The following is a 25,309-nucleotide window of genomic DNA, read 5'->3' on the forward strand; positions in this document are numbered from 1 at the left end:
TTGTGAGTAGCAACTGAGATCTTAAAAGATTGCAAGCAGCCATCTAGATACAATGATGGGTCTCTCCTCATCCAGAGCAAAGAGGAATGAAGAAAACCAAAGATGCATGGAAACAATTAATCCAATGGACTTGTACACCATGTGATCCTCAGCCTATGCAATTATGAGACCAGAAAAACTAGATGATGCCTGGCTACAACTGTCAACCACTCAGATTGGGATCTATGTAGGAGGTCCTAGATTGAGTGGGAGAACACTGTGGAACAAAACTCAAAATCATTTAAAAAAAAACAAAAAGGACCACTTTTGCTTGTCCGATAGAGCCTGATGGAACCACTGAGACTATGGGTCCTAGCTGCCCTTCAGGTCTAGAATTGAACCCACTCCTGTGGCTTCTAGCCAAACAAAAGACAGGCATATGAGGTGAAGATTTACATTAGGTAGATATACTTTTTGGAGAGATCAGTCATGGGAGGATAGAAGGGCTATGTATGCACAGGGAGACAGCTCAGGGGACAGGAGTGCATGGGAAGGAAGGACACAGGGAAGAGATAACTATTGGGAGGAAGTGGAAGAGGAGCTGTTGCATTGTGGGAAATTGCAGTCAATGTCATGAGTATGTGAGCTGCTGTATGGAAAATGAATTTGCTTTGTAAACTTTCACCCAAATCACAATAAAAATTAAAAAATAAAAAAGACACACTTTACAAAGGAGACCTGTAAACTGAGGTGAGCTGCTTCTGGTAGCACCCTATTATTTACTTCCTGTTAGAGCAGGAAACCATTTCCTGGGATGACCATCTGGGGTCTGCCAATGAAAGTAGTAAGACTGTGTTCTATTCTTGGCCAGAATGAGAAGTATGGCTTGACAGGCTAAATCCATCCTGGTCCATCCTACTTGAAGAAAGGTGAGAAAAAATTGAGATTTGAGTTATTTACTTACTAAGTATGAAAAATAGATTTGCCTAATACCTCACTCTTAGATTCCTAGGACTGCTGTAACAAAAATACCACAAACTGGGTAACTTATAAGAACAGAAATTTCTTCTCTCACATTTCTGGTGGCTAGGAGTCTGAGATCAAGGTATTGGTCCTGTTGATTGCTTCTGATGCCTTGAAGGAGATTTATTCCATGCTGTTTTCCTAATTTCTCATTATTTCAGGTTTCCTTGACTTGCAATTGCACCTGGCATCCTTCCTCTGTCTTCCCGTCTCTGTGTCTGTCTCTGAGGAACCTTTTTCAAAGACCCTATTTCCCAAACTAGGCCACTTTCACAGGTAGAGGTGTAGGACTTCAACTTACCTTTTTTTGAGGGGGAGAGAGGGACTACAATTCAATTCATAAAAACCCAATACCTGTTGTCAAATTTATTCTAACCTACAGCAACCCTAAAAGACAGAGTAGAAGTGTCCCATAGGGTTTCCAAGGCTGTAAATCATTATGGAAGCTGACTGCCTCATCTTTCTCCTGGAGAGTGGCTGATGGGTTCAAACCACTGACCTTTGGTTGGCAGCCTCAAGCACTTAACACTGCACCAACATGGCTCCTTATTCAATCCATAACACATTACAAAGAATTAAGGAAATATTATTGTCAAAGTGTTATGAGCTTTTGAGAAAAAAGTTGTATAATGACTTTATTAAATAAATGTCTGATGTATTTATCACAGCAAAATCAAAACATTAGATAACTAATCTTAATATTAGCTAGAGGATTAAGATAAAGGATAGTTTGCTTCTTAAGTTAGAGTAATGTAATCTAACACAAGGATTAGGAAATTTAGTTAAATTTATGTTGTCCCCCCCAAAAAAAAGTTCTAATACATAAACCAATTCAGACATTTTTTAGTTAATGTTGACTTGAGCCAAAAAGTCTTTAACATAATCATTTTATTTTTGAACCAGCCCTGAGGTAGTATTGGTATTTAGATCTGAATCTTTACTAAAAAGGTGACTTTATCATGCTATGAAGAAATAACAATTGTATATTTTTACACAGATTCATTAAACATATATGTAAATAGGTGATCAGAATCAGAGTTATAAAACTGTCTAGCACAGTACCATATTAAAAGATCATTTGAGATTTAGATTCAAACATAATTTAATTATTATTAAATGAAATAATAATTAAAAATTGTATATTTTAAATACTGGAGCCCTGTGATTTTATTTAAGGAGTTCTGGTGGTATAGCACCTAAGGTATTTGACTGCTAACCAGAAGGTTGGCAGTTCAAACCCACCAGCTGCTCTGTGGAAGGATGATGGGGCAATCTACTTCTGTAAAGATTTGTTGTTATGTGCTGTCTAGTCGGACCCAACTCGTAGCGATCCCTCCTTGGTTTTCTGAGGTGGTATCATTATGGAAGTAGCTTGCCCAACCTTCCTTCTGAGGAGTGGCAGGGGGGTTTGAACTGCCAGTCTTCTGGTTAGCAGTCAAGTGCCTTAAGCACTATGCTACCAGAGCTGTACCATCTTGGAAATCCAATGGAGGTCGCTATGAGTCGGAGTTGACTCAATGACAGTGAATTTGGTTTTGGTTTTGTTTTCTGATTTTACTTAGTCTAAGAAATAAGCTTTTTATAAAATTCTGAACAATAAAATGTAGAGACTGAAGAAACGTTTTGGACATTTACTTCTGAGTGAAATTTTAAGTTAATATTTAGTATTTACTAAACAGTTTCTGTTGTACATAGAGTTGCTATGAGTTGGAGCCAAATTGACAGCACCTAACAACAACAACACACTGTTTTAAAATACTGAAAGATATGATGGCTTCTATCCCAAAATTTCAATTTAGAGAAAGCTTATCTGTTTCTGGTGTTTCTCCATAAAGAACATTTGGCCACTGGAAAAAATAGTTTTAGCTCCTTTCAACAAGATTCCTCAACTTTGACAGAAACAGTGTTTTTATATACTTTATTATAACCCAAAAACAATTCACTGCCATCAAGTCAATTCCAACTCATGGCTAACCCTGTTGGTTTCCAAGGCTGTAAATCTTTACAGAAGTAGATTGTCTCATCTTCCTTCTATGGAGAAGCTGGTGGGTTTGAACTGCCAACCTTCTGGTTAATTGCCAAATGCCTTATCCACTGTGACACTAGAGCTCCTTATTTTAAACATAAATTGTATAATGTAGTTCATTTCAGCAGAGAGGTGACAAGAGGTAACTAGACATTGCACTATATTGATTTTCTTTATGAGTTTACACAACTTCTTAAAGAGTATTTATACTCTTGTCAGTGGGGTAACATTATCTTTAAATGTTTCGGTTTCTTCTCTGAAGTCAATCTGTTGCTAGATATAACAATCATATAGGCACATATGTTATGGAAAATATTCTTTTTCACTCAATTTATTTCCTTGCTCCTAAAGACTCGACGGCAAATAACAACAACAACAACAAAGTTGGGATTTAAAAAAGTCCAGTTACTTGATGGGTCAGTCATGATAAGATTTCAGAAATAAACAACAACAAAAAAAATCAAACCCACTGCCATCGAATCAATTCTGACTCATAGTGACCCCCATTGGGTTTTCGAGGTTATAAATTTTTATGAAAGTAGAATGCCCAGTCTTGCTTCCAGAGAGTGGAAGCAAAACTGGGCAATTTACTTCCATAAAGAGTCTCCTTCAATTCATTGAAATACTTATAGAATGTAAATATAAGGTTATGTTACCTTTTGTAGAAAAAGTTTTTGTAGTTTTGAAATACTTTTAACCTTTCAGTATCCTACTAGTGCAGAATTGATGCCCATGTTCTGATGATATCTGCTAGCAAGTCATGGCTCCTCTAGTCTTAGCCAGGAACATGACCCAGAGGTGACTTGGGACAGTACATTGTATGGATACTTCTGTTGGAATGCAGGAGAGGTGACAGAACTTATGCTGGAATGGTAGACATTTCCATTTTCCTCATTGCAGATGTGGACAAGTAGTTTAAGGTGGCAATAAGCCAGCCTAGGCCCAGCGGAAGGTGGGTGTTTGCATGCGTGCAGGCACCCTGGGGGCAAGACCTCAGTAAGCCAGCCCAGGACCTGTGGAAGGCAGGTGTTTGTGTGTGTGGAGCACTCTGGGGGCAGGCTGGGTAAGTGAGCAGGGCACAGGAGACCAGGAAATGAGTGGAGCAATTTGGAACAACTAAGGGAGACGAACTTGTCCGTCAGTTTGTTGTATTGTGGTGACTTAAGTGTTGCTGTGAGACTGGAAGCTGTCACCGGTGTTTCAAATGTCAGCAGGGTTAGCCACTGTGGACAGGTTTCAGCAGAGCTTCCAGACTAAGAAAGACTTTGAGTAAGGAAGAAGCCATCCACTTCTCAAAGAATCAGCAAGTAAAAACCTCATGAATAGCAGAGAAACACCATCTGATATATTACTGGAAAACTTTATGAATAGCCTTGAAACACTATGTGATATAGTGCCAGAAGATGAGCCCTTCAGGTAAGAAAGCACTCAAAATATGGCTGGAGAAGAACTGCCTCCTCAGAGTAGAGCCAACCTTAATGATGTGGATAGAGTACAGCTTTGGGGATCTCCATTTGCTGAGGTGGCACATCTCAAGATGAGAAGAAACAGTTTCAAACATCCATTAATAATCAAAACATGAAATGTATGGAGTATGGTCTTTAACTTCAGGAGGGTATATTTAAGATCATATTTTGGCTCTCATGGACAATGAATAAAGAAGACCGAAGATGAGTTGATGCTCTTGAGCTGTGGTGTTGGCAAAGAATGCTGAAAGTACTGCTAAAAGAACTAACAGGTCTGTGCTGGAGGAAGTGCAGCCAGAATGCTCCTTGGAGGCAAGAATGGCCAGACTTCGTCTCACATACTTTGATCATGTTGTCAGAAGGGACCATTTCCTGGAGAAGGATGTCATGCTTGGTAAGGTGGAGGGTCAAAGAAAGAGGGGAAGGCCCTTGATGAGGTGGATTGACACAGTGACGGCAGCAATGGGCTCAAGTGTAGTAAGAATCGTGGAACTGGGTCAGGACCTGACGGTGTTTCGTTCTGCTGTGCATAGGGTCACTATGAGTCGGAAATGACTTGATGGCGCTTAACAACAACAACAATCCAAACCATGGTATTTTCTATCACCTCATATGCATGTGAGAACTGAACAATGAATAAGGAAGACAGAAGAAGAGTTGATGCTTTTGAGCTGTGGTGCTGGTGAAGAATGCTGAAAGTACCGTGGACTGCTAAAAGAACTAACAAATCTGTCCTGGACAAAGTGCAGCTGGAATGCTCCTTGGAAGTGAGAATGGCAGACTTTGTCTCACCTACTTTGGTCACGTTGTCAGAAGGGACCATTCTCTGGAGAATGATGTCATGCTTGGTAAAGTGGAGAGTCAACGCAAAAGGGGAATGTCTTCAGCAAGATGTATTGACACAGTGGCTGCAGTAACAGGCTCAGATACAGTAGGGATTGTGAGGCTGGCACAGGACCAGGTGGTGTTTAGTTCTCTTGTACATCAGGTCACTATGAGTTGGAGATGACTCAATGGCACATAACAACAACAACAAGGATCTGTTCTTACAAGCTTTAATGGAGTCACTGACTATTTTTGTCTGTCCTTTCAAATTGAATGATTACATTACCATACTGCCACCCAGAAACAGGATGTCCCGGGCACTGAGGGCTTCCCATCTGCTGGCATTAGGAAACATTGACAAGGACAGTATAAACACCTCTACTTCCGCCCCAGTGTCCGCTATCTCTGCCCATCTTTGATAGAGTGAAGGCTGATCTGTAGCCAAATTTTCTATTGAACATATTCTGTATTCCAAAGTTATCTCTAAGAAACCTAGGGATGATTCATGGTATTTGGCTGCTAATCAGAAGATCAGGGGTTCAAACCTACCAGCTGCTCTGTGGCAAACTACTTCTGTAAAGGTTTACAGCCTTGGGAACCCAATACGGGTCACTATGAGTTGGAATTGACTCGATGGCAGTGGGGTGGGATCTGCTGGTTATGATTCTTTTCTATGGCTCAAATCAGATAGATTTTTAGAAGATTTTAGATTTCTGTGTTGCTTTCTTTTCAGTTATTCATCCTAAAAGATTTCTCTATTGAGTTCATTCAAGAGGACTGTGTGGAACAATGAAAGAGAAAACGTAAACCTCTTGGTAAATATTTTAGAATGAAGCAAATGATAGGGCTGCTTGGGAGAACAGGATAATCATTGTGCTGAAAATATGGAAATGGCTAATATCTAATACCTTTGAACTTGGACTTCATCTGTGATGTCATGGGCTCCTCTTGAATTATGTCCAACAAGCTAGGGGTTGTGGTACAAAAGCCTTTTGTGCCAGAGTTAGTTCCCATCCAGTCTGCTTTGACGCAGACTCAGAAATATTTGAGAAAACCTGCAGTGGGTACCCTAGGAAGTTGTGGGCAGGCATCTGGGTTATTCATGGGCTCCCCTGAGATCTCACTCTGAATCTCTTATTATATAACACTTCTACTTGTGAAATACTTAGTAGCCATTCAAGACATAAGAGTGGAATGCTTACCCCTTCGAGGGCAGTGCCAAGAGCCTGCACCTGCTTCGGCTCAGTTTTGTAGAGAGCGGTGGAGGGAGAAAATGTTCTATCCTTTGCCTCTAGTGCATCTTAATGTAGGGGCTCAAATTATATAAGGCAGAGCTGCCACCTGGACATTCACTGCTTAGATAGTAGTGATGATGGGGGGCAGTATGAGTAAAGAATGGAAAGTGTCTACATCTTTGGGAGCCCAGCTTTGATCCCTTCTAGACACCATTTGTTCTTGTTACTTGCCATCTAATCAGGCCCCTGACTCATGGACCCCCCATGCTGAGCAGAATGAAATGCTGCTGAATCCTATGCCATCCCCCTGATTGATTGCAAATGGGACCTTTTGGAATAATGGTCCTCACTGACTTTGGGAAGTAGATCACCAGGCCTTTCTTCCCAGTGCATTATAGTCTGGAAGCTCTGCTGGAACTTGTTTAGCATCGTAGCAAAATGCAAACCTCCACTGACAGACAGACACCATTAGAAGAGATGATAGTTTTCTTTCCTGGAGATCCAAAAAACAAGAAGGACCATTTCCAACCATGTTGTATGGATGGAAAATATGCAACAGAGAGTGTCTTTGTATTTATTTATTTATATCCCACCTTGTTCTTGAGCTCTGGTAGCGTAGTGCCTAAGACATTTGACTGCTAACCAGAAAGCTGGCAGTTTAAACCCACCAGCCACTCCATGGAAGGAAGATGGGGCGATCTACTTCTATGAAGATTTACTGCCTTGGAAACCCAAAGGGGGTCTCTATGAGTCGGAATCAACTCCATGGCAGTGGGTTTGGCTTTTTCTGTTGTTGTTGTTCTTGAAAGAATTTAAAAGAACAGAGATTAAAAGATTTACTTAATAATCTAAGGCAGAGCTGGAATGAACATCTAGGATACTGTTTCTAATGGAAATACTTTTGTCTTTTTTAAATCCAAGGAAAGTGCACATAAGAAGAGGACTTCATCCCCCAGAAATAGTGTTAGCAAAGAATAATCACTAGCCTTTGTGATTCCAAATAGCTAGAATTAGAAGAAACCTTGTCTAATGCCTGCATCCCAGCTAAGGTACCTCTTTACTACTTGAATAGTAAGGAATCTATCCTATCCTTCTCATATATTAATTGTATTTCTGTACCTTTTCTTTTTAATTGTGGTAAAATATATATAACATCAATTGTCATGTCAATATTACTTCCATGTCCAATTCAGTGACAGTGATTACATGACCATGTCATGCAATTACCACCACTCTCCATTTCCATTTTTTTCCACCATCCTTAACAGAAACTCAGTGCCCCCTAAGCAGTAATTCCTTTTTTCTCTCTCCCTTCTACCACAGGTAACCACTAATAAACTTGAGTGTCTAAAACTTGCCTTGTCTAGATATTTCATGTAAGTGGAATCATACAGTAGTTGTCCTTTTGCAACTTTCTTCATTTACGTACCTTTTTATCTTCCTTTACAAACACAATCTTGATATCCTTTTAAAGATCTCTTCTGATTATATGGGAGCTCTGGTGGTATAGTGCCTAAGGCACTTGAGTGCTAACCAGAAGGGTGGTGGTTCAAACCCACCAGCCACTCCTTGGAAGGAAGATTGGGCAATCTTCTTCGGTAGTGATATTGCCTCGGAAACCCAAAGAGGGGTCACTATGAGTCGGAAACAACTTGAAGGCATTTAACAACAATCTTTTTTTTTTTTTTTTTTTTTTGGTCTCTGATTATATGGTCTAGTGTTTGCAGACTCTCTTGCCCTGTCAGCTGAAAGTAAATAAATACACACCCATTTACTATGCCTTGGTGTTTTCGGGAACTGGCACATACCCATGGGGGAAACCAACTAGGTATCTGCTGGTTGATCTTTCTAAGAATCCTATTTTCCTCCTCAGCTGGGCCCCTTCTGTGCTCTTTTCTTTCTTTCCCTAGACACAAGGGTATGGTTTTCTTGCCTCTTAACAACTTCCCCATCTTCCAAAATTTATTAACTCTGCTCCAGTTTACTTACTACCTATACGCAATAGTTGGATGCAGTGGCCTGAGTCTCTCTCTCTCTCTCTCTTTTTTTATTCCAAATAAACCCTTGTCCTTGACTCTGAGCATAAAGATGAATGAGGATGGTGACTTACTAGAAGCTCAAAGAGCTAATGTAAATTTATAGTGTCAGACATTTAGCCCTCCCTACTAATCAGACACATACCCCCATTCTATTAATCTCCATGACAACTCTATTCCATACAGATAGTCATAAATTTTATGTGTCTATTTCTGGTGGTGTAGTGCCTCAGGCATTTGACTGCTACCCAGAAGGTTGATGGTTCAAACCCACAAGCCACTCCATGGAAGAAAGACTGGGCAATCTACTTCCATAAATATTTACCACCTTGGAACCCCAAAGGTGTTGGAATTGACTTGATGGCAGTGAGGGTTTTTTATATTTTTTTATTTTTAGATCCTCAAGAGGATCTGCATTCTCCTTTGGTCGCTTACTTGCAAGTTAATTTTAGGACATTTTCTTAGTTATCTCGTGCTATCATAACAAAAATACCACAAGTAGGTGGTTTTAAAAAACAAATCTATTTTCTCACAGTTTTGTTGTTAGGTGCCATCGAGTCAATTCCAACTCCAACTCATAGCAACCCTATGTACAAAAGAATGAAACACTGCCTCAGTCCTGCGTTGTCCTCATAATGCTTGCTGTGCTTGAGGCCAACCTTGTAGCCAGAAGCCCAAATATACAGAGTGCAGCCTCCAGCTTTCTCTGTTGACTCTGGGGGGAAGGTCCTGTTCCTTGGATCCTTGTTGATCTTCATATGGTGTGGCATCTATCTTCTCCCAGCTCTGCTTGCTCACTTGCTTGTTTAATCTCTTTTATATCTCAAAAGAGATTGATTTAAGACACCCCCTACATTAATACTGTCTTATTAACATAAGAAAGAAAACCTCTTCCCAAGTGGGGTTATAACCACAGGTACAGGGTTTAGGATTTATAACACTTCTTGTTGGGAGTACAATTCAATCCATAATACACATGACTGTTCCAAGTAGGTGTTTGGGGATTATTAGTCTCTGGTATTCTGGACTATTTCCAATGTATAAGGCCACTAGGTGGAGCTTTGGTGATAGAAGAAGTCCAGGGAACATGGCATTCTGGGGTATTCAGTATCTTTTTGTTCAGGTCAAGCTACTTGGAAATGGTATTGTGAGGGCAGGTGGTAACCAGCCTTGTCCATCTGCTTGCAATGGAAGAGTCCACAGCTGTTCTTAGTTATAATCATACAATCTCAGGTTTAGGGGAGAACTTAAAGGGGATCTAGTCCAAACTCTCATCTCATGTGATGTCCTTTTGCTGCCAGCGTCATTTCGTTCTTCAGATAAGCTTGTTATTACACATTCTCTGCCTCTCTGGACCTCCTCTGATCTTTCTGGAATGTGCTTACCCTATTCTTTGGACTGTACTCTTGGAAAAAGTCTGAGTAGATTTCTGTTAATCTTCAGCATATAAACAGTGTGCAGAAAGATCAGCTTAAACTCACTCACATTTACTCTTCACTCTTCTATCTGGACACTCACCTTCCTCTTTCCTTTTAAGCCCTCCACAGAGTGTGGAGTTTTCAGGCATATCAGCCCATCTAAGCAGAGGGAATAACAAGTAAAGGGCTAATGGATAGTGGCTACAGGCAGCAGCAGCTTCTGCCAAGGCCCCTCAGGGATGAGAGGTGCGAGACCATGCAAAAGGTCCTAAAGCGACTGGAGATGGAGCAACTCTAAGCTCACTGGCCCGCCTTCCTTGGTGCATGTGAGAATAAGTTGCAGCTGTGGCCTTTCAAGGTTATAAGAAACCTGTAGTTGCTACTCTAAAGGGAGGGAGGGTGGAGAGGTGCATATGAGCATTCCTAAAGAAGAATATTCATCCCGATTGGAAAAAAATCAGCAAAGGAGCCAGGCTGGTCCACCTTAGTGTTTTCAGCACACTACTTAAGGATTCCTAAGGATGGCAGCAGCTAAACAAACAGCAATCTTCTGACAAGTTTCCCCTTATCCATTTGTGGCCAGTGTGAATATTTCCAAGTGAAGGCCTTAGGCTTGGCTACCAAAAGTATTGCCTTAGGGATGGTCACTCCTTCCTGTGGTCCCATCACATCTCAGCTGTGGGCCTTCAGATGTTCCAGAGGGCTGAGCATTTGGACTAGGGTGATGCTGAGCCTGTTTGATGCTCAAGCTGGGGTGGTGCTGGATCTACATAGAAGGAAGGGTAAAGAGCCAAAGTGTTCCCAGCACTTAGGGCATCCCACTCACATCTGTTCATTGTCATTGTCTGAGTTATTTACTATAACATTATCTGCAAGGAAGGAGCTCTGATGTCATAGTGCCTAAGGCATTTGACTGCTAACCAGAAGGCTGGCAGTTCAAACCCATGAGCCACTCCTCAGAAGGAAGGTTGGGCAATCTACTTCTGTAGTGATACCACCTCGGCAACCCAAGGAGGGGTCCGACTTGACAGCAGTGTTTGGTTTTTTGGGTTGTTTATCTGTAAGTGAGCTCTATGTTTCTTTCTCAGTGTTTTCTGACTTAGGTTCTCAAGGGCATGGGCTTCGTCTGTCTTAGTTCCTTTGTATTCACCAACAGAGCTTCACATACCTACCAGTCTATCCTCCACCTGAATGTCAGTTTCATTCTGCTCCAGTGGTTTGTGTGTTGGTATTATGCTGGAAGCCATGCCACCAGCATTTCAAATCCAGCAGGGTCACCATGCTGGACAGGTTTCAGCAAAACTTCCAGAGTAATCTGGACACTAATATCTGAACACTTACCTTCCTCTTTCCATTTAAGCCCTCCAGAGAGTGAGAGTTCTCAGGCATATCAGCCCATCTAAGGAGAGAGAATAACAAGTAAAGGGCTAATGGATAGTGGCTACAGGCAGCAGCAGCAGCAGACTCGGAAGAAAGGCCTGGCAGTCTGCTTTGGAATATTAGCCAATGAAAATGCTATGGATCACAATAGAATATTATGTAATATAATGCTGGAAGATGAGTCCCCTAAATTGGAAGGCACTCAAAAGGCACAGTGGCCACCAAGCATGGATTTTGGCATACCAACAATTGTGAAGATGGCATAAACAAACAAACAAAAAACAAACTGCATCGAGTCAGACCTGACTCGTAGCCACCCCTCCTTGAGTTTCCGAGGTGGTATCACTAGGGAAGTAGATTACCCAACGTTCCTTCCAAGGAGTGGTTGGTGGGTTTGAACTGCCAGCCTTCTGGTTAGCAGTCAAATGACTTAGGCACTATGCCACCAGAGCTCCCGAAGATGGCATAGGACCAGAAAAAGTTTCATTATGTTGTGCATGGGAATACCACTAGTTGGAGCTGACTTGACAGCAGCTAACAACAACATCCCTCCATCTTGCCTCCTCCCCACCCAACACCTTTCTCATTTGTTTACTAATTCAGTAGATAATGGTGAGTGTCGCTAAAAGCCTACAATGTTCAGAGTATTGTGTTAGGAGGGTGGAGAAGGGCAAGGAGACACTGCTTTGAGGAGCTCCCTATGTAGTGTGACAGATGGACACTCATCCACCATTCATTTATTCAGAAAACACTTATCTCATGTCTTTTATGTGCCAAGTACTGCCAGGTGTTAGGTGTAGATTGATAAAATAGAAAAAGTTCTGTACAAATATGTCAATGAGCTTCTTTGTAAGTGTTGTGAAGGAAAGGAACAGGGTGCCACATGCAAAAGAACATGGGGTGGGGTGGGGAGACAAGGAAGTGCACTCTTAGGAAATAATGTTTAAATCCAGGGTGAGAAGGGACCAACAATAGTGAACACTAGGTGCAAGGACCTGAGGCAAGAAACAGCTTGAAGAAATACTGGTACTCTAAGGAGGTGGTGAGTGCCAGAATGGATGTGTATGCTAGTGCTACAGGGTCACAGAGGATGTAGTCAGTACTTGCCTTTGCAGTTGACTTAGAAATGGCTTCATCAAGGAGGGAACATGTGAGGTGGGTTTTGAAAGACACACTGCAGTTCTATGGATAAAAAAGGGGAGAGATGAGGGAGCAGTTTGTACAGAGGCATGGAGTCAAAAGAAAGCATGGTATGTTTAGGGAAGTTGGGTGTGTGGGGAATTAGACTTTAGAGTTTACAGTGGGCATGGGAATAGCAGGGAATAAAGCTATAATGATAGATTGGGACCATTTTATTTTAATGAAGGACCTTGAGTCCAGTAAGAGTTTAAATTTTATGCTGAGAACAAAGAGGAGCCACCGATAAGTTTTCAGTGGAAGAAGGTTGAAAGTCTAACTCTGGTAGCAACATGGGGAGACACAAAATCCTCCTTTAGAAATTGCAAGCTCTTTGAGCTCTGGTGGCATAGTGCCTAAGGCATTTGACTGCTAGCCAGAAGTTTGGGGGTTCAAATGCACCAGCCACTCCATGGAAGGAAGACTGGGCTATCTACTTCCATAAAGATTTATTGCCTAGGAAAGTGAAAGGGGGTCACTATGAGTCGGAATCGACTCAATGATGGTGAGTTTGGTTTTTCATTTTTTTGTCACACCAATCCCATGTTTGAGAATTTATCCTAAGGTGATAGTAATGGACACAAAGATGTGTGAATAAATGAGCTGTTGTTGTTGGGTACTATTGAGTTGGCTCTGACTCATAGCAACCCTATGTACAACTGAACAAAACACTGCCCAGTTGTACACCATCCTCACAATCCTCACTATACCTGAGCCCATCGTTGCAGCCACTGTGTCAATCCATTTCATTGAAGGTCTTCCCCTTTCTCGCTGACCCCCCACTTTACTAAGTACAATATTCTTCTCCAGGGAATGGTTCTTTCTGACAGCATGACCAAAGTAGGAGAGAGAAAGTATGGTCATTCCCACTTCCAAGGAGCATTCCAGCTGTAATTCTTCCAGGACAGATTTGTTAGTTCTTCTGGTAGTCCATGGTATTTTCAATATTATTTGCCAATACCACAATTCAAAGACATCAACTCTTCTTAGGTCTTCCTTATTCATTGTCCAGTTTTCACATGCATGTGACTTGATTGAAAATACCATGGCTTGGGTTAGGTCCACCTTAGTTTTCAAAGTGACATCTTTGCTCTGCAGCACTTTAAAGAAGCCTTTTGCAGCAGATTTGCCCAGTGCAGTAGGACATCTGATTTCTTGACTGCTGCTTCCATGGGTACTGAATATGGATCTAAGTAATACAAAATTTTTGACAACTTCAATCTTATCTCTGCTTATCATGATGTTGCTTATTGGTCCAGTTGTGAAGATTTTCATTTTCTTTATGTTCAGGTGCAATCTATACTGCAGATTGTAGTCTTTAAAAAGTAAGTGCTTCAAGTGATCTTCACTTTCTGCAAGCAAAGTTGTGTTATCTACATACTGCAGGTTGTTAATGGTTCTTCCTCCAGTCCTGATGCTGCGTTCTTCTTTGTATAGTCCACCTTCTTGGATTATTTGCTCAACATGCAGATTGAATAAATATGGTGAAAGGATACAACCCCGACACAATCCCTTCCTGATTTTAAACCATAAAGTATCCTTGTTCTGTTTGAACAAAGCCTTCTGGTCTATGTACAGGTTCCTCATGAGAACAAATAAGTGTTCTGGAATCCCCATTCTTCTCAATGTTATCCATAGTTTGTTATGATGCACGGTCAAATACCTTTACATAGTCAATAAAACTTGGCTGGGCCTGGTTGAGTGGCTGGGCAGCTGGATATAGTATTCCCCATGAGGAGAATGGTAATCAACTCCATGGTGGAATCTTCTGTGAGCAGCTGAGTAGCTGCCTTAGGGAATGTGGTCTGCTTCCTGTATATAAGCAGAAGCGTGGGGGAATGGTCTTTAGCTTATGGCACGCTTGGACCCTATGTGCAGCTGGGTCCAATGGCATTGTTTAGCAGCCTGCCATGCTCTGCTGACCTTGGGACTTACAATGGACTTAAATTAATGGCCTGCTGTGTGGTTTGGTAACATCAGGACTGTGTCATTTTATATTTGTCGACCTTGGGCTTGTTGGCCTCAGTGACCAGTAGCTGCCTGAGTGAAGAGATGCCTCTAGCTCCAGTGGGCTGGGAGCAAGAGGCAAAGCTGAAGCCCAAGGTAGATGGGCTTTCACACAGCCCCTAGAGCCTGACACTTTGAACTCAGACTTCTAGCCTCCAAACTGTGAGATTAATCTCCTATGTGTTAAGGCCATCCCATTTGTGATATATTCCTATCACAGCGGCACTAGGTAACCAGAACAACATCTTTCTGGTATTCTTCGCTTTTAGTTAAGATCCATCTGACATCAGCAATTATGTCCCTCATTCCACGTCCTCTTCTGAATCCAGCTTGCATTTCTGAAAGTTCCCTGTCAATATACTGCTGCAACCATTTTTGAATTAAAAATTTCATTTGCATGTGATATTAATTACATTGTTTGATAATTTCCATATTCTGTTGGGTCACCTTTCTCTGGATAGGTACAAATTTGGATCTCTTCCAGTTAGTTAGCCAGGTAGCTATCTTCCAAATTTCTTGGCATGTGTAAGCAAGTGCTGCCAGCATGACATCCATTTGTTGACACATCTCAATGGGTATTCCGTCAATTCCTAGAGCCTTGTTTTTTGACCAATTCCTTCAGTGCACCTTTGACTTATTCCTTTAGTATCATTTGTTCTTGATCATATGCCACCCCCTGAAATAGATGAACATCGACCAATTCTTTTTGGTACTGTTACTCTGTGTATTCCTCCCATCTTCTTTTGATGTTTCCTGCATCATTTGATGTTTTGTCCATAGAATCTTTTAATATTGCAATTTGAAGCTTGAATTTTTTCTTCAATTCTTTCAGCTTGAGAAATGCTGACTGTGCTCTTCCCTTTCATTTTTCTAACTGCAGGTATTTGCACATTTCATTAAAATAATTGAATCTATCTTCTTGAGCTGCTCTTTGAAGTCTTCTGTTCAGCTCTTTTATCTTATCATTTCTTCCATTTGCTTTAGCTGCTCTCCATTTAAGGGCAAGTTTCAGAGTCTCTTCTGACATCCATTCTGGTCTTTTCTTCCTTTCCTGTCTTTTTCATGACCTTTTGCTTTCTTCATGTATGATGTTCTTGGTGTCATCCCACAGTTCGTCTGGTTTTCGGTTATTGGTGTTCAAATCTATTCTTCATATGGTCTCTAAATTCAAATGTATTTTTCACATGGTCTCTAAATTCAGGTGGGAAATAGTCAAGGTCATATTTTGGCTCTCATGAACTTGTTTAAATTGTTTCAGCTTCACCTTGAACTTGCATAGGAGCAATTGATGGTCTGTCCCACAGTCAGCTTATGGCCTTGCTTTGGCTGAAGATATTGAGCTTCTCCATTTCCTCTTTCCACTGATGTAGTCAGTCTGATTCCTGTATATTCCATCTGGTGAAGTCCACATGTATATCTGGCATTTATGTTGGTGAAAAGGGTATTTGCAATGAATAAGTCATTGGTCTTACAAAATTCTATCATGTGATCTCTGGCATCATTTCTATCACCAAGGCCATATTCTTGTTTCCAACTTTTGCATTCCAAACACCATTAATAATCAATACATCTTGATTGCACATTTGGTCAATTTCAGACTGCAGAAGTTGGTAAAAATCTTCAATTTCCTCATCTTTGGCTTTAGTGGTTGATATATAAATTTGAATAATAGTAGTATTACCAGTCTTCCTTATTGGTGTATGGATATTAGCCTATAACTGACAGCATTGTATTTCAGGATAGCTCTTGAAACATGCTTTGTGATGATGAATGCCACACCATTCCTGTTCAATTTGTTGTTCCCAGCACGTGATTGTCTGATTCAAAATGGCCAAAACCAGTTCATTTCAGCTCACTAATGCCTAGGATATTAATCTTTATGAGTTTCATTTCATTTTTGACAACTTCCAATTTTCCTACATTCATGCTTTTTACATTGTACATTCTGATTATTAATGGATGTTTGCAGCTATTTCTTCCCATTTTAAGTCATGCCCCATCAACAAATGGAGGTCCCAAAAGCTTTACTCCATTCATGTTGTTAATGTTGACTCTACTTTGAGGAAGCAGCTGTTCCCCAGTCATATTTTGAGCACCCTCCAGCATGGGCCCTTATCTTCTGGTACTGAATCAGATGGTGTTTCAGGGGTATTCATAAAATTTTCCTGTAATGTATCAGACGGTGTTTCACTGCTATTCATATGGCTTTTACTGGCCAATTCTTTGAGAAGTGGATGGTCCCTTCCTTTTTCTGAGTCTGTCAGTCTGGAAGCTCCACTAAAACCTGTCCATGATGGATGACCCTGCTGGTACTTGAAATACTGGTGGCATAGCCTCCAGCCTCACAGCAACACGCAAGCCACCACAGTACAACAAACTAACAAGAGTGATGGAAATGAGCTGTGTAGCTGTGCTATTTAAATATTAAAAAATAATAAATGATGGTGTGTGCATACAGTAGAATATTGTGCTATTAGAATGATATAGTAGAGATTTGTGTATTGACATGAAAACTAAATGATATAGTAAATAAAAAATTTTATAGCATGATATGTGTAGTCACACACCAGATATTATATGATCCCATTCTATGTAAAATTACATATGCCCATGCACATACACACATATACACACACAGAGTGAAACATCTCTGAAGGATATGTAGTATGCCAGAATTTTAATAGTGGTTATCTCTAGGTGGGATTATGGAAATTTAATTGCCAGTCTGGGACAGAGGTGATCATAGCCCAGATTTTGGTCATAGGAATAGTTAGGAAGGGAAACTAAAACCAAGCCAAACCAACTGCCATTGAATAGATTCTGACATATGACATCCCCACATGTGTCAGAGTAGAACTGTGCTCTATAGAACGGCTTTTTTTTTTTTTTTTTTTTTAATTTTGATTTGGGTGAAAGTTTACAGAGCAAATTCACTTTCCATACAGCAGCTCACATATACTTTGTCTCATGACATTGACTACAATTTCCCACAGTGCAACAGCTCCCTTCCCACTTCCTCTTCATAGTTACCTCTTCCCTGTCTCCTTCTCTCCATGCACTCCTGCCCCCTGAGCTGTGTCTCTATGCATACACAGCCCTTCTGTTCTCCCATGATTGTTTTCTCCAAGGAGTGTATCTACCTAGTGTAAATGTTCACCTCATATGCCTGTCTTTTGTTTGTCTGGAAGCTACAGGAGTGAGTTCAATTCCAGATCTGAAGGGCAGCTAGAGACCATATAGTCTCAGTGGTTCCATCAGGCTCTTTCAGACCAGCAAACCTGATCCCCCGTTTTCCCTTTTTTTTTTAAAAAATGATTTTGAGTTTTGTTCCAGTGTTCTCCCTCTCTATCCAAGATGTCCTACATAGATCCCCCTCCGGGTGGTTGACAATGGTAGCTGGGCACCATCTAGTTCCGGTCTGGTAACCATATAGGCTGAGAATCGCATGGTGTACCAGTCCCCTGGGCTAGTTGTTTCCATGCATCTCTGGTTTTCTTCATTCTTCTTTGCTCTGGATGAGGAGAGACCTATCGTTGCATCTAGATGGCTACCTGCAAGCTTTTAAAATCCCAGTCGCTATTCAGAAATGGATGATTTTTTGGAAGTAGATCACCAGAACTTTCTTTCAAGGTGCCTTTGGGTGGGCTCAAACTACCAACCTTTCAGTTAGCAGCTGAGGAGATTATTCATTTTCACTACCCATGACTGGTTGGTAAGGAGGCAGAATTGCCAGGATTCAGTGATTAAAGCGTTTAAGAGTTAAGGTGAGCAATGAAAGAAGATTCAATTAATTTCTAGGCTTCTGATTTGAACTCCTGGGTGGCTGAAAGCACCATCCTCTAAGATAGAGAGCAACAGAGGAGAAACAAGTTTGGTCAGTCAGAGAAAAGTTCAAATGCTCGGCTTGCTGAGTCTGAGATTCCTGTGGGACATGAAGGGAGAAATGTTTGGCAGGGTGGGCTGGTTCTAACGAGAGAAGCAACACTGGAGATAAGTCTGGAAGTTATCAGTAAAATAATCGGTAGTTGGAACTATGCAAATGGTTAAACTCACCTAGGGGAAGTGTGTCATGTGAGAGAGGGATTGAGTATGGCAGTTGAGAAAAAAGCCACATACCTCTTGCATTGAAGGGTGGCTGAGAAGAAGGCACTTGCAAAGGCTGTGGGAGGGCTGGTCAGAGTGGAGGAGATGCGAGGTGGTGCCAAGGAAGCCAGAGGCAAGACGAGTTTCAAGAAAGAGGGGATGGCCATCTTGGACTATCTCACCGACACTTTATTTGTTTATAATGTTTCATTGTGATTTGGGTGAAAATTTCCAAAGCAGATTCGTTTTATGTTCAACAGTTCATACCCATTTTGTTTTGTCACACTGATTACAATCCTCACAATGTAACAGCTCTCCTCTCACTTCCTCCATATGGTCACCCTTTCCCTGTGTCCTTCCCACCTATGCATTCCTGCCTTCCTAGCTTTCTCCATATGCAGGTGGGAGAATATGTCTTCTGTATAATGCTGACAAAGTTTGGGTGCAGATTCTGTTTATTTTCACAAGATACTTGGACATATTTCCTACTAGTGGGAGTCAGGGTTGGGAAAAGACAGGACATTATGCTGCCAGTGAGTGCATCCTCTGAAGAACCTGAAAGTGACAGGTGGGAGGAGGAAAGGCCAAGAGCCAGAAGGAGAGACAAGAGAATTGAGGAGAGTTTCGTAGACAGGGAATGGAAATGTGTGCTTCCATTGCCATTCTTTCCCCCTGGAAGAACTGTGGGAGAAAGCAATCCTCTGTAGGGTGAGAAGATGGGTTTAATGAAGTAGGTTTATTGTTCTCATCCCTGGGTGGATGCAGAATTCATGCAGTGCTTTCCATGAGGATGTTATAGGAGATGAATCCATTAACTGCTGCCAGAAAGAAGTAAAAGAAACAAAGAAACAAACAGAGCCCATCAACATGCAGGGACCTGGAAGGAATCCCAAAATAAGCTGCATATTATAAGGGTTATAACTGAGTATTCTTAGGACCAGCAGTCTTGGGGTTACAGATTTTGTTGTTATTGCTTGTTATAAGCATTGGCGCTGGAATCAGACCTCGTGTGTTCTGAACCAGGCTTCCATGGGGCATGATGCTTAACCCCTCTATGCCTTAGTTGTCACACCTGTAAAATATTGATAGTCACTTTACCTCAGGTGCTTTGTTGTGAAGATGAAATGGGTCGATTATCTCAGCATGTGACTGGTTTTGGTTTTGTGTTTGTCTAGACCAAGGACGCCCTCTTCACTATTCTCCATGACCTCCGGCCCCAGGATCGTTTCAATATCATTGGATTTTCCAACCAGATTAAAGTGTGGAAGGACCACTTGGTGACAGTCACTTCAAAAAACATCAGGGACGGCAAAGTCTACATTCACCACATGTCGCCCAATGGAGGTAGAAATGATTCCTTCTTTTCGCATTAGCTTTAACGTGATAAGTTAGTAGCTAATTTTCTGCCAAGAGATGAGTATTTGGAAGCTGAAACTGATTATGGGAAAGGAGATAATAGGTGAGAGCTTTCCCAGAAGCTTATGTTTCTCTGAACACCAAATCTATAAATTCTCCTGTTCCAGTTCCCAAACTAAGATGGTCAAGTAAGTTATGAGGGGAAATACTTGATATGTTTTTGGAGTCTTTCCTAACTTATTGCATGGGTCTTGAACAATGAAGCTGTATTTTGTACATTGTTTTTGGGTGGAGAATTAAAGCCAAATGGATGATCTACTATTTTATGTGCTTGGATATTACCACCTTAGGAAGCAGCAGATGGAAATGCCTGCTAGATAGACTCATGTGGCAGGCCAGCAGCAGAGTGAGCAGACATTAATCCCAGGTGGAAGGGGGGTGCTTCATGTGTAAAATGTGATGGAGGGGATATTGCGTTCTGAGTCACTGCACACTGGTCTTGGGTACAGTAACCAGGTACGCATGCAGAGTGTTAAGAGATGGGGTGGGGGACAAGGGCATAAAGAACTCTAAGATGATTTAAAAAGTCAGAGCACGATATTGTCCAACTGCAAGTTCCTCTAACCTAGGAAATGGGTCTTAGACTTGTTGTTATCTCTGTTAGCAGTACAATGGACACATAAGAGGTGCTCAATAACACCCTTAAGTTAGGTGTTAGGGGAACAGAACCTGACCCCCATACCTTTTCTTAAATGTTCTTTATAGAGCAACTATCTTCTTTTTTTTTTTTTTTTTTTCAGGTTTTTATTATGACTTGGGTAAAAGTTTACAGAGCAAAATGGTTTTCCATTTAACCATTCATACATGTTTCGTTTCAAGACATTGATTGCAATCCCCACAATGTAACAGTATTCTTCCCAATTTATCCCTGTGATTACCATTTCTTTTGTCCTTCTTTCCTATCCCTTCCTGCCTTCTGAGCTTTATCCTTGGGCAAATGCTGTCCTTTTGATCTCATATGGCTGATTGTTCTAAGGAGTCCACACCTTCATGGTGTTTTTGTTTACCTTATAGGCTAGTCTATTGTTAGGCTGAAAATTTTGAGCCATGGGGGTGAGTTTACTTCCAGGCTTGAAGGATATCTCAGGGCCATTCTTGGGGAGTCTACCAGTCTTTATTACACCAGTAAGACAGGTCTTTTTTATGACTTTGAGTTTTGATGCAAATTTTTCTCTCACTCTGTCCAAGACCTCCTATTGTGATCCTTTTCAGAGTGGTTGGCAGTGGCTACCACTCACCATCTAGTTCTTCTGGTCTCAGAGTCATGGAGGCTGAGGTTCATGTTATCCATTAGTCCTTTTGACTAATTTTTTCCTTACATCTTTTGATTTTCTTCACTCTGCTTTGCTTTGTACAGGGAGGGACCAATAGTTGCACTTTACATGGTTTTGAAATAGGACCAAATGCGGGTCCCTGCCTGGTGTGCAGTCAGGCCAAAACAGTTTACACTGAGTGATTAAAAGGAGAGAAAATTATTTATTACAAAGCAGCAATGCAAGGAGTAGGGGTACCCCCATACCCAGATCTGACTCCCTGAAATTCCATTGAATTGCAGTTTTGTAGGTTTCAGAAAAGAGGGTTATGCATATTCATAAAAATTTCAGGAATTTGGGCATGAGATGGTTGACAATTGACTGAAATTTCCTTCACCTCCCTTTAAAGGGACAGTAGTATTTTGAGTCAGTGTGCCTGCATACTGGATGAGTCACACCAGCTTCCTGTCATCAGCTGATTGAGGCTTAGGCAGAGGGGAGAGTGTTAGTTCCCAGTAACTTTGTTCTCTCTGCCCCATTGTGCATGTCCACGGGCCAGAATTAATTTTCAAGTTGTTTTCTAAGAAACATTAATGCGTTTATCACCTGTGCCTATGGAGATGGCAGGAAAGAATTTTTTTTTTTTTTCATTCAGTCTTTAAGGAACTGAGCTTATTGTATTTACTCATCTGTCTCCAACTGGAGGCCTATGTGTTTACTCATCTATCTCCAACTGGGGCCCGGGGTGGGGAAATAGTTGAGGGTAATTAAGTTTACTTATCTATTCCCATCTGGGGTCCTATCTGTTCTAATTATCTGTCTTAACCAGGTTGGGGGAAATAGTTTTGACTTTACTCAGTTTCAATCTCTCACAAGCTTCTAAGAGCCCAATTGCTAGTCATCAAAGCAGGATGTAAAACATTGTCTTTGTGGACAATGTTATGCTCAATGAACTTGATGTCCTCCAAAACTGAGAACCCCAGGCCCCAAGCCTAATTACCTTCAGGTGTTTGGGTATAGCTAAGAAGTTTTCATAACTTGGCCTCTTGTATGTTCTACTATATTTGTAGATATGTTTGTAGCACATATAAATACATATATACAAATATCTTCTGTCAAACCTATATATATTTGTGGGTGTAGTCCTGTGTGCCTTTCCACACCTGTTCAACTCTAGTGTCTATCTATGTATCCACTCATGGATTATTGTTATTATTGTTATTGCAGGATTGTGTATGTAATAGTACTCACTTTGTTGCTGTCAGCTCTTGTACTCCTCCCTGTATCTTCCACTGCTTTGATCATTTTGTGCTGACCTCCTCCTTATTGTATATTGCCTTTCCCGTCACCCAAGTTAATATATATGTACCCTCTGGTTAGCCATTTACCCTCCTTTCCCCTCCCACCCCTTGTAACCTTCAAAGAATATTTCTTTCTATTTGTAGACCTTTTCTTGACTAGTGATTTTATACAATATTTGTTCTTTGTGATTGACTAATTTCACTCAGCATGATACCCTCTAGGTTCCTCCATGTTATGAGATGTTGCACAGATTCATTGTTATTTTTTACTATTGCATAGTATTCCATTGTGTGTATGTACCATATTTTATCCATTCATCTGTTCAACACTTTGGTTGTTTCCATCTTTTTTGCTATTGTGAAAAATGCTGCAGTGAACATGGTTGTGCATGTATCTGTTCATGTCATGGCTCTTATTTATCTAGGATATGTACCTAGTAGGGGGATTGCTAGATTATATGGCATTTCTATTTCTAACTTTTTAAGGAAATGCCATACCATTTTCACAGTGTTGCACCATTTCTTAGTCCCATCAGCTCTGGTGGCATAGTGCCTAAGGCATTTGACTGCTAACCAGAAGGCTGGAAGTTCAAACCTACTAGCCACTCCTTAGAAAGAAGATTGGGCAATCTGCTTCTGTAGTGATAATGCCTCTGAACCCAAGCAGGAATGGCTATGGGTTGAATAGACTCAACGGCAGGGAGTTTGGTTTTTTTTTTGAGCAGTGAGTATATGAACATTCTAGTTCAGCATTTATTGTTTTCTGTTTTTGAACTTTGCTATTATTGCTGGCATGAGATGGTATCTTGTTCTGCTGTCAGACTTGACTCAATGGCACCTAAAACAACAACAACAAGAGAGAAAAAAGAGAAACTACAGACTGGAAAAAAAAATTGTCAATGACATACCACAAAAGGGACTAATCTCTAAAACTTATAGAAAATGTCAACCATTAACAGCAAAAAGGCAAACAATCTAATTAAAAAATGGGCAGAGGACATGAACAGACATTTCACCAAAGAAGACATTTAGGTGGCCAAAAAACATAGGAAGAAATGCTTGCATTTATTAGCCATTAGAGAGATGCAAATTAAAACAACAAGATATCATGCAGTATTCCCTTGTTCTGTTCAAACAACAGCTCTTGGTCTATGTATAGTTTCCTCATGAAGACAATCCCCATTCTTTGCAATGTTATCCATAATTTGTTATGATCCATACAGTCTAATGTCTTTGCATAGTCAATAAAACACAAGTAAACATCTTTCTGGTATTTGCTTTCAGCTAAGAGCCATCTGACATCAGCAATGATATCCCTCATTCCACATCCTCTTCTGAATCCAGCTTGCATTTCTAGAAGTTCCCAGTCAATATATTGCTACAGCCATCTTCACATTATCTTCAGCAAAGTTTTATTTGCATGTAATATTAATTATATTGTTCCATAATTTCTACATTCTGTTGGATCACCTTTCTTTGGAATGGGCATAAATATGGTTCTCTTCCAGTTGGTTGGCCAGATAGTTGTCTTCCAAATTTCCGGCATAGACGAGTAAGCACATTCAGAGCTGCATCTGTTTGTTGAAACATCTCAGTGGGTATTCTGTCAATTCCTGGAGCCTTGTTTGTTTGCCAGTACTTTAGTGTAGCTTGGACTTTTTCCTTTAATACTTCAATTACTCTCTTGAGGCACATAAATATTTAATATTTAGGAGGTCCTAGTGATTTAGTTTGCTTCTCCTGTTTTTGTATTGTTAATTATGGATGGGAGCTCTGGTAGCATAGTGGCTAAGGCACTTGACTGCTAACCAGAAGGCAGGTGGTTCAAACCCACCAGCCACTCCTCGAAAGGAAGGTTGGGCAATCCTACTTCCGTAGTGATACTGCCTCAGAAACCCAAGGAGGGGTCGCTATGAGTCGGGGCCAACTCGATGGCAAACAACAACAACAACAATTATTTGGATAGTGTACTTAAGCCATGTATTAGGACCCTAAGTTTCCTTCCAATTTTCTTTCTTTCTTTCTGATAATCTTCATAGTTTTAGGTTTTACATTTAGGTCTTTGATCCATCTTGTCTTAGTTTTTGCATATGATGAGAGATATGGATTCTGTTTCATTTTTCTGCAAATGAATATCCATTTTTGCCAGAACCATTTGTTAAAGAGACTCTCTCTTCTCCATTTAATGGGTTTCAGTCTTTTGTCAAAGATCAGCTGTCCATAGGTGGTTGAGTTTACTTCTGGGTTCCTAATCCTATTCATTTAATCTATATGTCTGCCATTGTACTGATACCAGGTTGTTTTGACTACCATTGCTATATAATAGGTTTTGCGATCAGGGAGTGTGAGGCATCCTACTTTGTTCTTCTTGTTTAGTAGTGCTTTGCTTATCTGGGGTCTATTTCTTTTCCATATAAAGTTGGTGATTAGTTTTTCTATCTCTTTAAAGAATGATGATGGAGTCTGGATTGGGATTGCATTATATCTGTAGATTGCTTTGGGGTAGATTGCTTAACATTTTCACAATGTCTTCCTATCCATGAGCATGGTATATTTTTCCATTTATGTAGATCTCTTTTGGTTTCTTGTGTTTAGTAGTTTTCTTTGTACGTTGTTGTTGTTGTTATGTGCCGTGGAGTCGGCCCCGACTCATAGCGACCCCTCCTTGGGTTCCCGAGGCAGTAT

At 40.8% G+C, this 25,309-nt stretch overlaps 1 protein-coding gene across 1 annotated transcript in view; it reads left to right on the forward strand.

Annotated features, from left to right (window-relative positions):
• Nucleotides 1–25,309, forward strand: part of ITIH5 (inter-alpha-trypsin inhibitor heavy chain 5) — a 138,450-nt gene that overhangs the window by 75,045 nt on the left and 38,096 nt on the right. The window contains exon 7 of the mRNA XM_007935476.1: nt 19,830–19,998. Within this exon, the coding sequence (XP_007933667.1) occupies nt 19,830–19,998 (169 nt within the window). The remainder of the gene's footprint in view (nt 1–19,829; nt 19,999–25,309) is intronic.

This window comes from Orycteropus afer, unplaced genomic scaffold (genome assembly GCF_000298275.1).
Source record: "Orycteropus afer afer isolate SDZICR_OR568_19922 unplaced genomic scaffold, OryAfe1.0 scaffold00028, whole genome shotgun sequence".
NCBI lineage: Eukaryota > Metazoa > Chordata > Mammalia > Tubulidentata > Orycteropodidae > Orycteropus > Orycteropus afer.